Below are 13750 nucleotides of genomic sequence, written 5' to 3'. Positions count from 1 at the left end.
AGAAACGATGTACAAATACGCTTTACACAATTGATGTGTGTATGGATTGGGATAACAGTTGTATGAGCCCCTAATAAAATGTTAAAAAAAAAAAGAAAAGAAATATCTTTCCTTGATAGTCCTACCTTTTGGCCTTATTGTTATATAACAGCTTCAAATCTAGAGCTGTGAGAGTCCCCAATAAAAGGATTTTTTAATTAACAACAACAACAAAAAGCTTCAAATTTCTGTGTAGTCTAGTTGATTTATTCTTTCTATTTATGGCTTCTTAATCGCTTATACAGGACTTCCTAACTACCAATATTTCACCCATGTATTTTGCCCAATTTTTCTGGTATGCTTGTGGCTTTACTTTTTTTCTTTTTCTTTCTTTCCCATATGAGTCTCTGCTCCATCCAGAATTTGGGATTTGATCATAGAGTCTACCCACTCATTTATTTTTCTAAGTGGCTAATTAGTTTGTTATTAGATGATCCAGACCAAACAAACAAACAAAACTAAACAACACCAAACTCAGTGCCATCGTGTCACTTCCAACTCCTAGTGACCCTACAGGACAGGGTAGCATGGCCCCCGTGGACTAGTGATACTGTAAGTATCTATGGGAGCAGAAAGCCTCATTGTTCTCCTGCAGAGTGGCTGGTGGTTTCTAACTGTTGACCTTATGATTCGCAGCCCAGTGCATAACCACTATGCCACCAGGGCTTCCATCTATACCCACCCAGTGTGACCAAAACAGAATCAGGCTTGCCCTCACTGAAAATGTCCCCATTCTATGATCAAACCCCAAAGGAGTCTGTCCAGAGCCTCCCATCGTGCAAACTGAGATCGTCATGGCTGTTGGAAGCAGTTTCCCTTCCCTTCACGTTCATCCAGCAGACTTGGAGGTTCTCTTGACACCCCTTATCCCAGGACTGTCTTCTCTAAGCTTTCGTCTCTCCCATAGGCCACACCCACTGCTACAATAACCTATGAGCTTGTTTCCTGCCACCAGTCCCTATCCAGCCAAAACAAATCTTCTATAAGAGCTGTTGGCAAACTTTGGCCCAGGTCAAATCCTAGCCTGCCACGTGTTTTAATAAATGGAATTTTACTGGAATACACCCAGACCTGTTCGTGGCCGCTTTCCTGCTAAAATGACAGAGTGAAGTAGTGAAGCAGAAGCCAGGTGGGTCACCACACTGAAAAAGGTTTCCAAGATGGTCTTAGATGAGAAGCGGTGCTGCCGCTCCCTGCTCTGTGCCAGAGACACAGACTTCCCCTGCAAAACAAAAAGATCCATAACCGCTCTCTTTCCTTAAATTTCTCCATTGCCCACTAGGGTTCACAGCCTTTATGAATAATTCCCTTTTCCCCACTGACCTTCAAGTGCTACATTCCTATGTAAGTTCCCATGGTGTGGTGTTTTTGGACACTTTTGGATTTTGAAGAGCTGCCCAGTTGTAAAGACTTACCACCTGGATGTGAATTCAAAGTATTAGGACATGAAGTGCCTTCCAACATCCCCACCTGAAGAAACCTGCTTTTCTTGTGTCTTAGCCAGAAGGCATGCTTCATCTTGAGCACACCTCAAAACCCTTTTTTGGTTTCCCCAGGTGTTTGAAGCTTATGGTCAGACCGAATGCACAGCTGGTTGCACATTCACAGCACCTAGGGATTATACATCAGGTAGGTCTCGCATCACCTGGGCAGGAGGTGTAGTGGTTGGGAAAAGGTTCTACCTGAATGTGAACGTATGAACCTAAACAACCCTAAAGCTCTGGATTAGTATGTCAAAGACTAAATTCATATTTTTGGTCCAGGCTTACCTATCTTGACAATCCCAAGACTGGTGCCAGGTGACTTTTCAGTCTTATCTGCTTGGCGTCAATCCATCAATGTCTCAGAAACGTGCTTGGGAATATCGCTATTTTATGACCCCCCCAGTTGGTTCATTGTGGTGTGTTCTAGGCCATGTCGGAATTCCCCTCTCTTGCAATCATGTGAAGCTGGAAGACGTCGTTGAAATGAACTACTTTTCAGCAAACAATGAAGGAGAGGTGGGTAGGCCATTCGCCACTGTCCTGTCCAGACAAGCATGGTGGGAATGTCGATAACAGAAAGAGCACATACTTGGGGGGAAGACTTGGGTTTGGCTCCCTTGAGATCTTGAGCAAGGAAATTAAACTGATCTAAGCCTCGCTTTCTTCTCCACTCACATGGGGACTAAAATCGGATGCTCCTCACACTGTAGTGAAGACCAAGACATGGCTTCAGGGAGAGCAGGCGCCTTGGGAAGCACCTGCTGGGAGCAGTGATCTTTGCTATAGTCACCACTTTGCACTGTCTGGTACGCAGATCTGTATCCGAGGCACCAACGTGTTCAAAGGATACCTGAAAGATCCCGAGAAGACGGAAGAAGCCCTGGACAAGGATGGCTGGCTTCACACAGGAGACATTGGCCGTTGGCTCCAGGTGGGTACTTAACTTCTGGAACTCTAAGCTGTTCAACTGGGAGAACCCTCTGTCTATAGAAAGAAGGGCAGATGCGTGGATAGGCTAATCAGTTAAGGTAGTTGGTGGGACCTGGGTCACACCTGGTTTGGCTTTCTCAAGCTACAGCGAGAAGAACATGCTGTTGAAGAACTGGGGCTGGGAGTTAGGAGATGTATTTTTCACCTTAGTGCCTCCATGGACTGGTAATTTAATCCTGAGATCAGGTGTGATGATGATCTCTAGGCCAGAGTTCTTTTTTTAAATCATTTTATTAGGGGCTCATACAACTCATCACAATCCATACATACATCAGTTGTGTAAAGCGCTTTTGTACATTCATTGCCCTCATCATTCTCAGAACATTTCCTCTCCACTTAAGCCCCCGGCATCAGGTCCTCATTTTCCCCCTCCCTCCCCACTCCTCCCTCCCTCACGAGCCCTTGATAATTTATAAATTATTATTTTGTCATATCTTGCCCTGTCCGACGTCTCCCTTCACCCACTTTTCAGTTGTCCGTCCCCCAGGGAGGAAGTCGCATATAGTTCCTTGTAATCGGTTCCCTCTTTCCAACCCACTCTCCCTCTACCCTCCCAGTATCACCACTCACACCACTGGTCCTGAAGGGATCATCCCCCCTGGATTCCCTGTGTGTCCAGTCCCTATCTGTACCAGCGTACATCCTCTGGTCTAGCCAGACTTGCAAGGTAAAATTCAGATCATGATAGTGGGGGCGGGGAGGAAGCATTTAGGAACCAGAGGAAAGTTGTGTTTTTCATCGTTGCTACATCGCCCCCTGCCTTTGGGCAGAGTTCTTTGGTTATTTTTGGTCACAGTGCTATAGAAGACTGCAAGACACAGATCCCCCCCGAAGGCTTTTCTTCATGTCTTATTCCCTAGAAAGGAACGATCCCAGCAGTTGTCAATGTTGCTGACACTGTCCCCAGAGCCAAGCTCAAGGTGGGATTCAGATTAGGCCAGAAAGTCCTGAAGCCAGGGCCAGATGGCCCCATAGAAGAAAGGTAAGCATGGGCTTACTTATGCTTACTGAATAATCGGTAGTGAAGAATTGCAGGAATGTGGTGAAAACCCATGATTGTGTTAAGCACCAGCGAGCCTGTGCTTTTCTTCTTTGTTGGATACTCTGTCCCTGTGGGGGATGGAAACATTGAGAAGGACCTGGATCCTGTCAGAAGGTACTGTGGGGTTGGGAGAGACACAGCCTGCCACACTGGGAGACAGAATCTTGAATGTGGTGGAAACTCAGGACACGGTTCACTACAGATTCGTAAGTAAGCATAAGTATGCCTCTGCTTCCCTTGCGTACTGGGTAATCCGTCACTGCCTGGAGTTCCGAGTTGGCCTGGTACCCTTGACAATGCAATGGATATGCTCAGAGCCGAGTCAAACGGGCGGTGACTGTTCTAGGGAGAGGAGCCCTGGTGGTGCAGTGGCTAAAGCGCTCAGCTGCTAACCCCAAGGTGGGCAATTCGAATCCATCAACTGTTCCGTGGGAGAACGATGTGGCAGCCTGCTTCTGTAGAAGGTTGATGGCCATAGAAACCCTATGGGGCGGGGGTGGGGCATGACTGTACCCTCTTAAGGTAGGTGTGTGTTGGGATCAACTCAACAGCAGGGAGTGCCTCATATTTGGATCGAGAGAATGTACAGGGTGAGGGGTGTAGCATTCTGTTCTATGTTTCTTGAGGCAGATGCTGTGATTCCCAAACTCCATGAGCCCACTGTGTTTTTCTTCACTCCGTCTACAGAGATGCAGCCAAACAAAAGCAGTGGGACTTGTGAGGTGTTTGCTCACAGCCTCCTCTGTGGCAGACAGAGGGAGACTGCTCCAGCCTAGTGTGCTGATAAACTGCTAGCAGCAGTCCCACCTCTTTTTTCTATGAAGAGAGAATTAATTCATGGTAGTCATGGAATCTTGGAATCCCTGAGGGGACTTTTCAGGCGTCTCCCTTCTGAAAAAGTTTTCTTTGTCCACTACACGCTAACAACAAAAAAACCTTATTGCCATCAAGTTGGTGACATAACCTGCGATGTCCAAGAGGGGTCATGTCATAGCCACCCTCTAGGACAGAGTGGCACTGCCCCTGTGGGTTTCTGAGACTGGGACTCTTTACCGGGGGAGAAAGCCTCGTCTTTCTCTCGTGGAGCAGCTGGTAGTTTCCAACTGCTGATCTTGCTTTTATCAGTTCAACACTTAACCAAGAAGGCACCAGGGCTCCTGCCACTACATACTAGGGTACAGGAATATAAACTAGCCCTTCAGACTCCTTTCTTGTGCAACATTACCAAGTTTAAGTGAATCCAAGGAGGGTTTGTTTTGTTTTTCAATTGCAAACTTTTCAGGAGCACTGGTCTTAGTGATCTACTTCCTAGATTTGGGTCTAATGGCATCTGGTACGTTTCCTGCTTAAACAGGCCTATAGTGTAGGCGATAGGCATGTCCTCACCCCAAGTCACATGAACCTTATAAAGCACCTTCAGGGAATGTCTGTTAGGCTCAAGTTGAGAGCTCAGGTCTTTAGATTAAAAAAAAAGTTTTATTGGCAGATACTTTACATATTACACAATCACATTAAGATTTGTGCAATCAATGTCAGGACATCTTATTCTCATACTCACTGTCGTTAGCTTCCCATGTCTCCCTGTCCTCCTTTGCCATGCCCTCAGGCAATTGTCAATCCAATTATCACTGCATCAGTTCCGTGCTGTCTTGATAGATCTCCCTACCCTGATTCCATAGACAGAAAATCATACAGAACAAACAGGAAGCAAGCAACCAAACAACACCCACAACCCTATTTAGACACAACACTGGAAATGTTCTATCAAAAAGTAAGCAGAAAATATAAAAAACTGGAAAAGCTTTAAAATGGGTCAAAAGGGAGATCAACTGATATACCTTAACCTAGCTACAACTGCCATAACCAACTTTACAATGATCTGTGTCTGATAGCAAGGCTACTCACGCCCTAGACTATGGTTAGAAGGGATTCATCAGAGGTTTAATGCATGTGGGGACCCTGCAAATGGATTTTGGGCTTCTACTGTCACTCGTAGCCTTCTGTAAACCAGGTGTTCACAATTTCAGCTCTGATATCATGTCCTCCTTTAGATTTGGATTTTATTATTTACAATCCTTGGATCACACAGGCTGATGTGCTTCCTCCATGTGGACTTAGTTGATGTCTCACTTAGATAGCTGCCTGCTTTAAGATAAGTCTTTAAGAAGTCGGATTCAGATGTTATTTTTTCTGATAGCTGGGCATCAACTGGTTTCTTCACCACACTTTGCTATAGCTCCCAAATCTTCATGAAGATAAGTATCAAGCAGGGCCATGTTATAAGAAGGAATTGTTCCTAGATTGGTACAAGAATTAAGTGGGATCTCAAAATCCATGCATGCATCTATGGTTTATATGTGTCTCTGGTTCACTTTGGAGACATCATTATTATTTTACGGTAGGAACTATTATAAATCATTCCCTGGGCCATAAGATAATTCTATTGAGAGTGTCATCAACTTGCCAATGGTATAGAATTTAAAACATTGTTGGGAAAAGGAAATTATACATCTATAGACTTCAGATCATAATACATGAATTGTTGACTTGTACAGATTAAACTCAAGTGACTGGATACTATATACATGACTGCTGAGGGTTGGCGATAGGTCAAAACTTTCTTTTTTTTAAATGTGTACTTGTATTTTATTGATGACATAAAGGCAGATGACTGTGTAGATCATAACAAAATATGTATACCATTTAGACAAATGGGAATTCCAAAACAATTCATTGTGCTCCTGCAGAATCTGTACTTAGACAAAGATGAAGACAAAACTTTCAATAGCACTCAGTCACAAAGGCAGAATCATGCCTACCAGATTAATACATGTCATAAGAAAGCCAGGAGGGCATTAAACTCGTGAGTATATGGTAGTCCCAGGCCACCATTTATTGGGTGGCCTTAAAGCAAGAGATCAGAACCAATGTCTAATGACTGCCAATTCTAGCACTTTGGGCAAGCAGTCATCTGCTGGTCACTAGGGTGCTTCAGCATTAAGTCCAAGGAAGGATCTCAGTTCCTTCAATCGTCTACAGGTGAGTTTGAGGAAAGCCCAGTTCACTTAGTGGAGCTTCCGCACTGAATCCTTCTGATGCGGCCTATGAAGTATGCTGTACAGCTCAAAAGAACAGAGTCTAAAGTCCCAGTAGTCTATAGCACATGGCCTGGGTCACCAAGGGCTGGTTAGAAACAAGATCCAAAGTGCCCACTTATTGTACAACTCTTTTTGATGTGTCTGAACTATTGAATTGTATGATATGTGAGTTGTATGCCAACAAAACTGTTTTTAAAAATGTCCAATTAGGAACAGAGTACAGGGCATATTCTCCCCCTTGGGTTCTATACAAGTATTGTTAAGTATTTCCTGATGAGAGTGCTTCTCCCAGTTTACCCGCCAACAGAAATGCAATCACCTTTCTTGAGGATGTTAGTTTGAATAGACTAGAGAAACAAACCCAGGGAGACATATGTGTATAAGAAAGAGCTTTATATAAAGAGTAATTGTACATTAAGGAAACATCCCAGCCCAGTCCAGATCAAGTCCAATATTAACCCATATGTCTGATACCAATCTATAAAGTCCTCTTCAGACTCATGCAATGACGCCGAATGCAGGAAGATCACAGACCAGTGGATGGGAAGTCTTGTGGATTCAGTGGCACTGTAAGCATCTCAGCACTGGCAGGGGACTCCATATGGCTCCTCCAGCTCAGGGAACTAGCATAGTTCCACGTGTCTTGTCAGATGCAATAGCTCTGAGGGTATGAGCTTGTGTTCCGCCTCCAACGAGCTATTTATCTCCTTCATGCCTCCAAATGAGGTCATCAAGCTTCGACCTGGTTGACAGGCTAAACTCCACCCCTTCACTCTTAATCCTCTCAAATTGAAAACAGATTCTATAACTACCACACCTAGATATACATACGCCCTTCCCCAAGTTGGACTTGGGTTTTCAGAAAGGTTTGCTTATCACCACTGGAGAAGTGACTATTGATTTGGGGTGTCCTTAGCATAAGGTGACCAGACGTCTCGATTTTTAACAATTTTTCCCGCGTCCGTGGCATTTTTTTAAAAGTCCTGATTTTTGGAAAGAATGTACGACAAGCTAGGGTATATGGTTTTCGACTGCCATGTGGCTATTTCGCCAGGATATGAGTTTTATCAATGGTGTCCCACTTTACCAATGTTAAAATCTGGTCACCTTACCTTAGCATAATGTTGTATGGTAGCAGTTGAATGGCCTTCTTCCTCTCCTCTCATCTTGATGAGCTGACCCAAGCTGAGGTGAGATCTCCTCTGTTGGAGTGATTTGCAAGATGTACATGTAGAGGGGGTGATTTATGGGTCATGGGGGACAGGCAGGCTCTCTCCCTCATTGCTTGGGAGACTGGGGTAGAAGATTATATGACCTGAGAGCAGAAGCCTGTGTGCATCTGTATAGTAGGAGTGAACTCATGGGATCGTTGCTCTTTGAGAGTCCTTCACTCAAAGAGCCCTGGTGGAGTGGTGGTTACATGTTGGGCTGTGATTTGCAAGGTCAGCAGATCAAAATCATCAGCCACTCTTTGGGAGGAAGACGGGTCTTTCTACTCCTAGAAACAATTACAGTCTTGGAAACACTCAAGGGCAGTTCTGTTTTATAGGCTCACTGTGAGTTGGAATTGACCCTTTGGCAGTGTGTGTGTGTGTGTGTGTGAGAGAGAGAGAGAGAGAGAGAGAGAGAGAGAGAGAGAGAGAGAGAGAGAGAGAGAGAACTGCACTCAGCATAACGGTTTCCAGCTCCCTCCATATGTCATGAGGTGTTTCAGTTTCATCATTGTTTTTGAGGGACGCATTGTACTCCATTGTGCGCATATTCCAGAATTCCTATACCCACTCTTCTACTCATGGGCATTTGGGCTGTTTTCCGCTTCTTGAGAACTCAGGTCTTGAGTCAGCCTTGTTGATGGCTCCCATTGTCCTACTTAGCTTGTGACCATGTGTACTGCATTTGCACCCTGTCCTAACTCCACTATCCAAATCCAAAGGAGCCTCCTAGGGGCTTCTCAGGCTAATTAGCTTAAAGAAATGAAGCTGCGAATGACCAGTGCTGACTGGTCAGGGAGCCTGTGCCAGACTGGCTTCTGTCCTAACAAGCACAGTTGTTGACTTGCCTGATTGGCTAAAACAGTCAGCCTTTTTGCCTACTCCCTGATCTAAACCGGAGGAATACGTGGACCAAGGAAGCGGAGGAAAGGAGGTCTAACTAATTCCAAGGTCTCCACAAAAGGTAGCCAGTCTTTCTTTCCCGAGAGTCCTGCAAATGGAGTCATTGAAAAGGAAGTTTCTGGGAATTGAGAGTTGTAAAACTTCTGGCTTGGATGAGGCAACCATGTACAGAAGCCCAGCGGGTCCCCAAATCCGGGAAAGTCTCACAGAAGTCAAGTCTCTAGAGAAGTGAAATCCAAAGACGGAAGACTTGACTTCGCCCCCTCCAACACTGACACGCCCCCCACACACCCCCCGCCACCTGCCCCCAGGTCTTAAAAACACTTGACGCTTCTGTTTGCATTATACAGAATGGGACTCTGAAGATCATCGATCGGAAAAAGAACATTTTTAAGCTGGCCCAAGGAGAATACATCGCTCCAGAGAAGATAGAAAATGTCTATATCAGGAGCAGAGCAGTGGCACAGATGTTTGTCCATGGGGACAGCTTACGGGTAAGATGGAGTTTTAACTGTTGCCACAACAGCTTGTTTATAGCGGGTTTAGGAGGAGAAGAACTTAACTGGGCAAAATTCAAGAGGCAAAGTGGCATTCCAAACCTGTTGTTGGGCACTATAAATGCAGAACCCCAATCAGCCCCTCCAAACTATCATAGCCGGCAAAGAAGTGGGCAGAAAAATAACCAAAGGTGGTCGTTCTTTCTACAGAACCCTATGTTACGGTGAGCTTCCATGCTAACAGAGCAGTGTTTTCTAGTCTATTGAGTTGCGATCCGCCCCCTCCATGGCGCCCCTATGTTATCCAGTCCTGAGCCATTGTCATCATGGTTGGTATGTTTCAGTCTACTTCTGGCCATGTGTTAATCCAGTTCATTGAAGGTTCCCCTCCTCATCAGTGACCCTCCACTTGTACCCGCCATGTTTATATTATAATCTATGCGGATCATATTACATGTGGAACATTATATGGCATTTTGTATAGTGAACTTTTAAATTTCACCTTTTTGGGGGGCAGGTGGGGAATAGGCAGGACAGAGATGCTTTACGCTTGGTGTTGAGCATCATCTCTTTGGGACCACAGTCTGATAGAGCATGTTTGTAATGGGGGATCAGCATGGAGATGGATAGCATTCCCAGGGGGTGTTTAAGTAGGAGGCGAAGGGACTAGGGCACCAGTAGTGGATTTGACCTGCTAGTACCGGGGAACTTTCTTTTCCAGAGGCTCCTCCTGCTTTCTCCACCCAAGGCCATCCCTAGGTTGGCTCTCATGTGTCCTTGTGCCTTCTGCTTCCTTTCCACAGTCATCCTTAGTAGGCATCGTGGTTCCAGACTCAGATGCACTTCCTTCATTTGCAGCCAAATTTGGAGTTCAAGGCTCCTTCGAAGAACTATGCAAAAACCAAGTAAGTCTGGCAAAGGAAAGCTTGATGTACTCTCCCACCTGGCCTGTTGTGGGGGAGGGGAGGCTGCAGCCAGCTGGGCACTCCTGGGCCAAGGCACTTTCTGCTGGACTGGGTCCTTCCTTTGTCCGGGGCAGGTGGCTGCAACCCGTATGGATTCACTGGTTCAATTAGATGGTCAACAGGATATGGGTGAAAAAACAAAACCAACTAATTTGAGTTGTGCTGGGGATCAGCTGGGGAAACCAAACCAGGGACACTCATATATGTAAGAAAGCACTTTGCATCAAGAAGTAATTTCATATTGAGAAGTCATCCCGGTCCAGTCCACCTCCAGTAGTCCATAGGTTCAATGCTAGCGGGAAGCGGGGCAACCACAGGCCGGTGGGTACGGAGTCATATGGCTTCAAGGTCAGTGGAAATACGGCACGGGTTGACAGATCTCAGGGTGGGGGGCGGCCCCCATGGAACCACAGTTGGAGGCAATCACAGAGTCCCAGCAAGCAGTAAGAGGAAGGGCAGAGAGAGAGAGAGGAGTCCCGTGAAAAGGCCATACCTCCCAGGAGGCCTTATCAGGCTGTGATCTGACAAGTTGAACTCTACCCCTGCACAGGTGCAAGTGGGCATTAAATCTAAAATACATAATGCTTTATAGAAAGAACCTCCCCCTACAGCACGTTGAGTTGGCGTTTCTCCGATTTCTAATGTGACAGACTTTTCTGGGCATTTTGGGTTGGGTCCCATTGGCTGTTCATTCAGGCACGTTCCCCCTCATTTATCCTCTCAGGCAGTGCAGGAAGCCATTCTGGAAGACTTGCAGAAACTTGGCAAAGAGAGTGGCCTCAAATCCTTTGAACAAGTATGTACTGATGTTGTCTTGGTCTGTCAAGTCAAACGAGAAGCTGTTTAATGTCATCCTTTGTCAGGGCGTCTAAGTCTGTGCTTCTCAGAGATTTTGGGCTTTGAACCACTGAGCGATGGGACAATGGCCGTGACATTGCTCCGCTTTACTGTTCTTCATATTTCTCTGTGCTCTTCATGATCTGTTGGACCTGTCACTTCCCCCACCCCCCTCCGCCCCGCTTTCTTTGGGCATTCTGTCCCCGTGCCCATCGCTATCCTGATTGCTCAGCTCCATGTGTATAGTGTCAAATACTCTTTAATCTGGGTTCTTCATAAGCACGCTGCAGGGGAATCCAAATCAACACTAATCACGTGTGTGTGTTTCATCTTCTCTTCCAGGTCAAAACAATCTATCTTCACCCAGAACCATTCTCCATTGAAAATGGACTCTTGACACCAACACTGAAAGCCAAGCGCTCAGACCTTTCCAGATACTTCCGGGTGCAGATCGATAGCCTGTATCAATCGATCAAGGAGTAGATCAAGGTACTTGTGGTTGGAAGGGGCTTGGAGGCCGCCCGCCTGCTTGCTTGCTGCTGCTGGTGGGAGACACGGACCAGGTCTTGGTCCTTTCTACCTGATGTAATATGTTCTAAAGCCATAGCTGATGCTTTCCCTTTTTAATGTTGAGTCTTATGGAAACTGAGCCTGACTACATACATAAGTCCTGTCCCTCCTCCTTTACATTTGGCTACTCTTAAGATTTTAGGGTTACTTCTATCAACATAGGAGCCCTAGTGGCACTGTGGACTAAGCATTGGGCTGCTAACCATGAAGTTGGCAGTTCAAAGCCCTCATCTGCTCTGTGAGAGAAAAATAAAGGTGTCTGCTTTCAAAAAGATGTAGAGTCTCAGAAACTGTAAGGAGTTCTACTCTGTCACACAGGATCACACTGCGTTGGAATTGATTCAACGGCAGTGGCTTTTGTTTGAATCAATAAACTCCTTTGAACTCACTGCCATCGAGTTGAATCCATCGCTGGTGGTATAGTGGTTACATGCTGGACTGTTAATTGCAAGGTCAGCAGTTTGAAGCCACCAGCCACTCCATGGGAGGAAGACGAGGCTTTCTGTTCTCATAAAGACTGTCTCGCAAACGCACAGGGGGAGCTCTTCCCTGTCTTAGGGTGTTGCTATGAGATGCCCCCCTGTGGGCATCCTTTTTTATATTCCATGGCCTATCTTCACCATCTCCAATTCAGCTTCTAAGTGACCATGAATCCAAGGGCCAGTGACCCTTTGCAATCCTTCCTTGTATTTTGCAGTCAAAACTTGCTGAAGGCCCCAACATGTCGGCCTCCCAATGTTCAAATTATGAGACCTTTAAACGCTGTGAATCATTCAGGGGCTTTCTTGCTACTCGACAAAACCACACACATTGCGGATCTTAATGACTGTCTATGGCAAATGTCTTCTGTGTACGTCTGTGTGAAGTCTGCAGAGGGAATGTTTGTAGCATGCTGAGCATCGCCTCTCTACCTGAGCTTCAGGCCTTCAGCTCGGTCACCAAAGAATGTTCACACTTCAAAACAGTGTTGTTTCCATGTTCCCTACAGCGTTAGCCGGCGACTCCCTCTGTTCCTTACAGTTGGCTGCGGAGCTGGATGATGGGGACAGAGCTGAAATGCAGGCCAAAGAGCACTGTTTCAGTCAACGGAGACACGAGGAGTCCAGACTTGCGGAAGTGGAAGGAAGACCTCTGGGCGAGCAGGGTGTTGTCACAACAGCCTTTATCTTCTGGGAAGGGAGCAGGTGGCTCGTTGGTTTTTATCCTCTGAACGTCAGTCCTCGTTGTACCCTACCCCCAATTCAAACGGATGGCTTCTGCTTGTCTTTAAATAATAAATGTCTTTAAATTAAGAGAAACACACTGCTGTGCTTACTTCTGTGAGGAGGAGGACGACGACGGACACAAAGGCTACTGAACAATCGAGTAAACTAGTGGATCTCGACTTGGTTGTGCTCGGGAGTTAGCTGGAAGTTTACAAAAAACCATGCTGCTGCTGGGACCCCACCCGCAGAGGTTCTGAATGATTGGTCTGGGGTCCAGCTTGGCCCTTGGGCTCATTCCCCAGGCGAGTCTGATGTGTAAGCCAGCGTGATGACCCAAGTAAACCCTTCAGGACTGAACGCCGGGGATCCTCTTTGCTCATTTCCTCTTACTCATTCCAACTTGCTTTCTCCCACCGTGCTGCACATATCGTAGTGGTGTTTCATTGTGCTCCCCCCACCCCACCCCAGAACGTGACCTGCTCCCCTATTTGCTTCAGTCTCACCTACATTAAGAGCCCCTACCCCCACCCTCTCTTACATTCCTGCACCTGAACTTATTCACTGGTCCTCCCACACCCTTCTGTCCACCCCACGACCGGAGCAGAGTCCTGCTTCCTTCACTGTTGAATTTCTCAGTGCCCTTTCCTCATTCATAACTACTGTACATCTAGCCCCTGAGATGCCAGGGCCCCTGCCTTAGGCAGAAGGAATACTGGAACAGGTTACCGAGTCCAGAGGAGTGAGTGCACTCTGCACCTGGTTAGATAATCTTTCCTAAGTATCCAGTGTGCACCAGTGTGGATCCTATCACTTACTTTGGTTTTGGACATAGTCAACTTGACACGAGCAACCTGGTCACCAGATGAAAGGTCTTAAGCGGCTACAACCTCGGTACACCATTGATCCCCC

The 13750-nt window shown here is 46.2% G+C and overlaps 1 protein-coding gene across 3 annotated transcripts in view; it reads left to right on the top strand.

Moving 5' to 3' along the window:
- The window catches only part of ACSL5 (acyl-CoA synthetase long chain family member 5), a 69064-nt gene extending 56130 nt beyond the window's left edge, over nucleotides 1–12934 (top strand). For 2 of the 3 annotated variants that reach the window (XM_013004206.2, XM_045291317.1), the window contains exons 15-22: nucleotides 1596–1668; nucleotides 1951–2039; nucleotides 2338–2454; nucleotides 9118–9261; nucleotides 10068–10169; nucleotides 10954–11025; nucleotides 11409–11555; nucleotides 12625–12934. In XM_013004206.2, coding sequence (XP_012859660.1) covers nucleotides 1596–1668; nucleotides 1951–2039; nucleotides 2338–2454; nucleotides 9118–9261; nucleotides 10068–10169; nucleotides 10954–11025; nucleotides 11409–11549 — 738 coding nt within the window. In that variant the 3' untranslated portion in view covers nucleotides 11550–11555; nucleotides 12625–12934. The remainder of the gene's footprint in view (nucleotides 1–1595; nucleotides 1669–1950; nucleotides 2040–2337; nucleotides 2455–9117; nucleotides 9262–10067; nucleotides 10170–10953; nucleotides 11026–11408; nucleotides 11556–12624) is intronic. The other variant, XM_045291318.1, reaches the window with a different exon arrangement.
- Nucleotides 12935–13750: the final 816 nt, after the last annotated feature.

This window comes from Echinops telfairi, unplaced genomic scaffold, assembly GCF_000313985.2.
Source record: "Echinops telfairi isolate 266 unplaced genomic scaffold, ASM31398v2 ScPeMD7_70;HRSCAF=299, whole genome shotgun sequence".
Taxonomy (NCBI): domain Eukaryota; kingdom Metazoa; phylum Chordata; class Mammalia; order Afrosoricida; family Tenrecidae; genus Echinops; species Echinops telfairi.
Note: the sequence above shows the minus strand (reverse complement) of the source record. Positions and strands in the feature narration are given on the sequence as shown.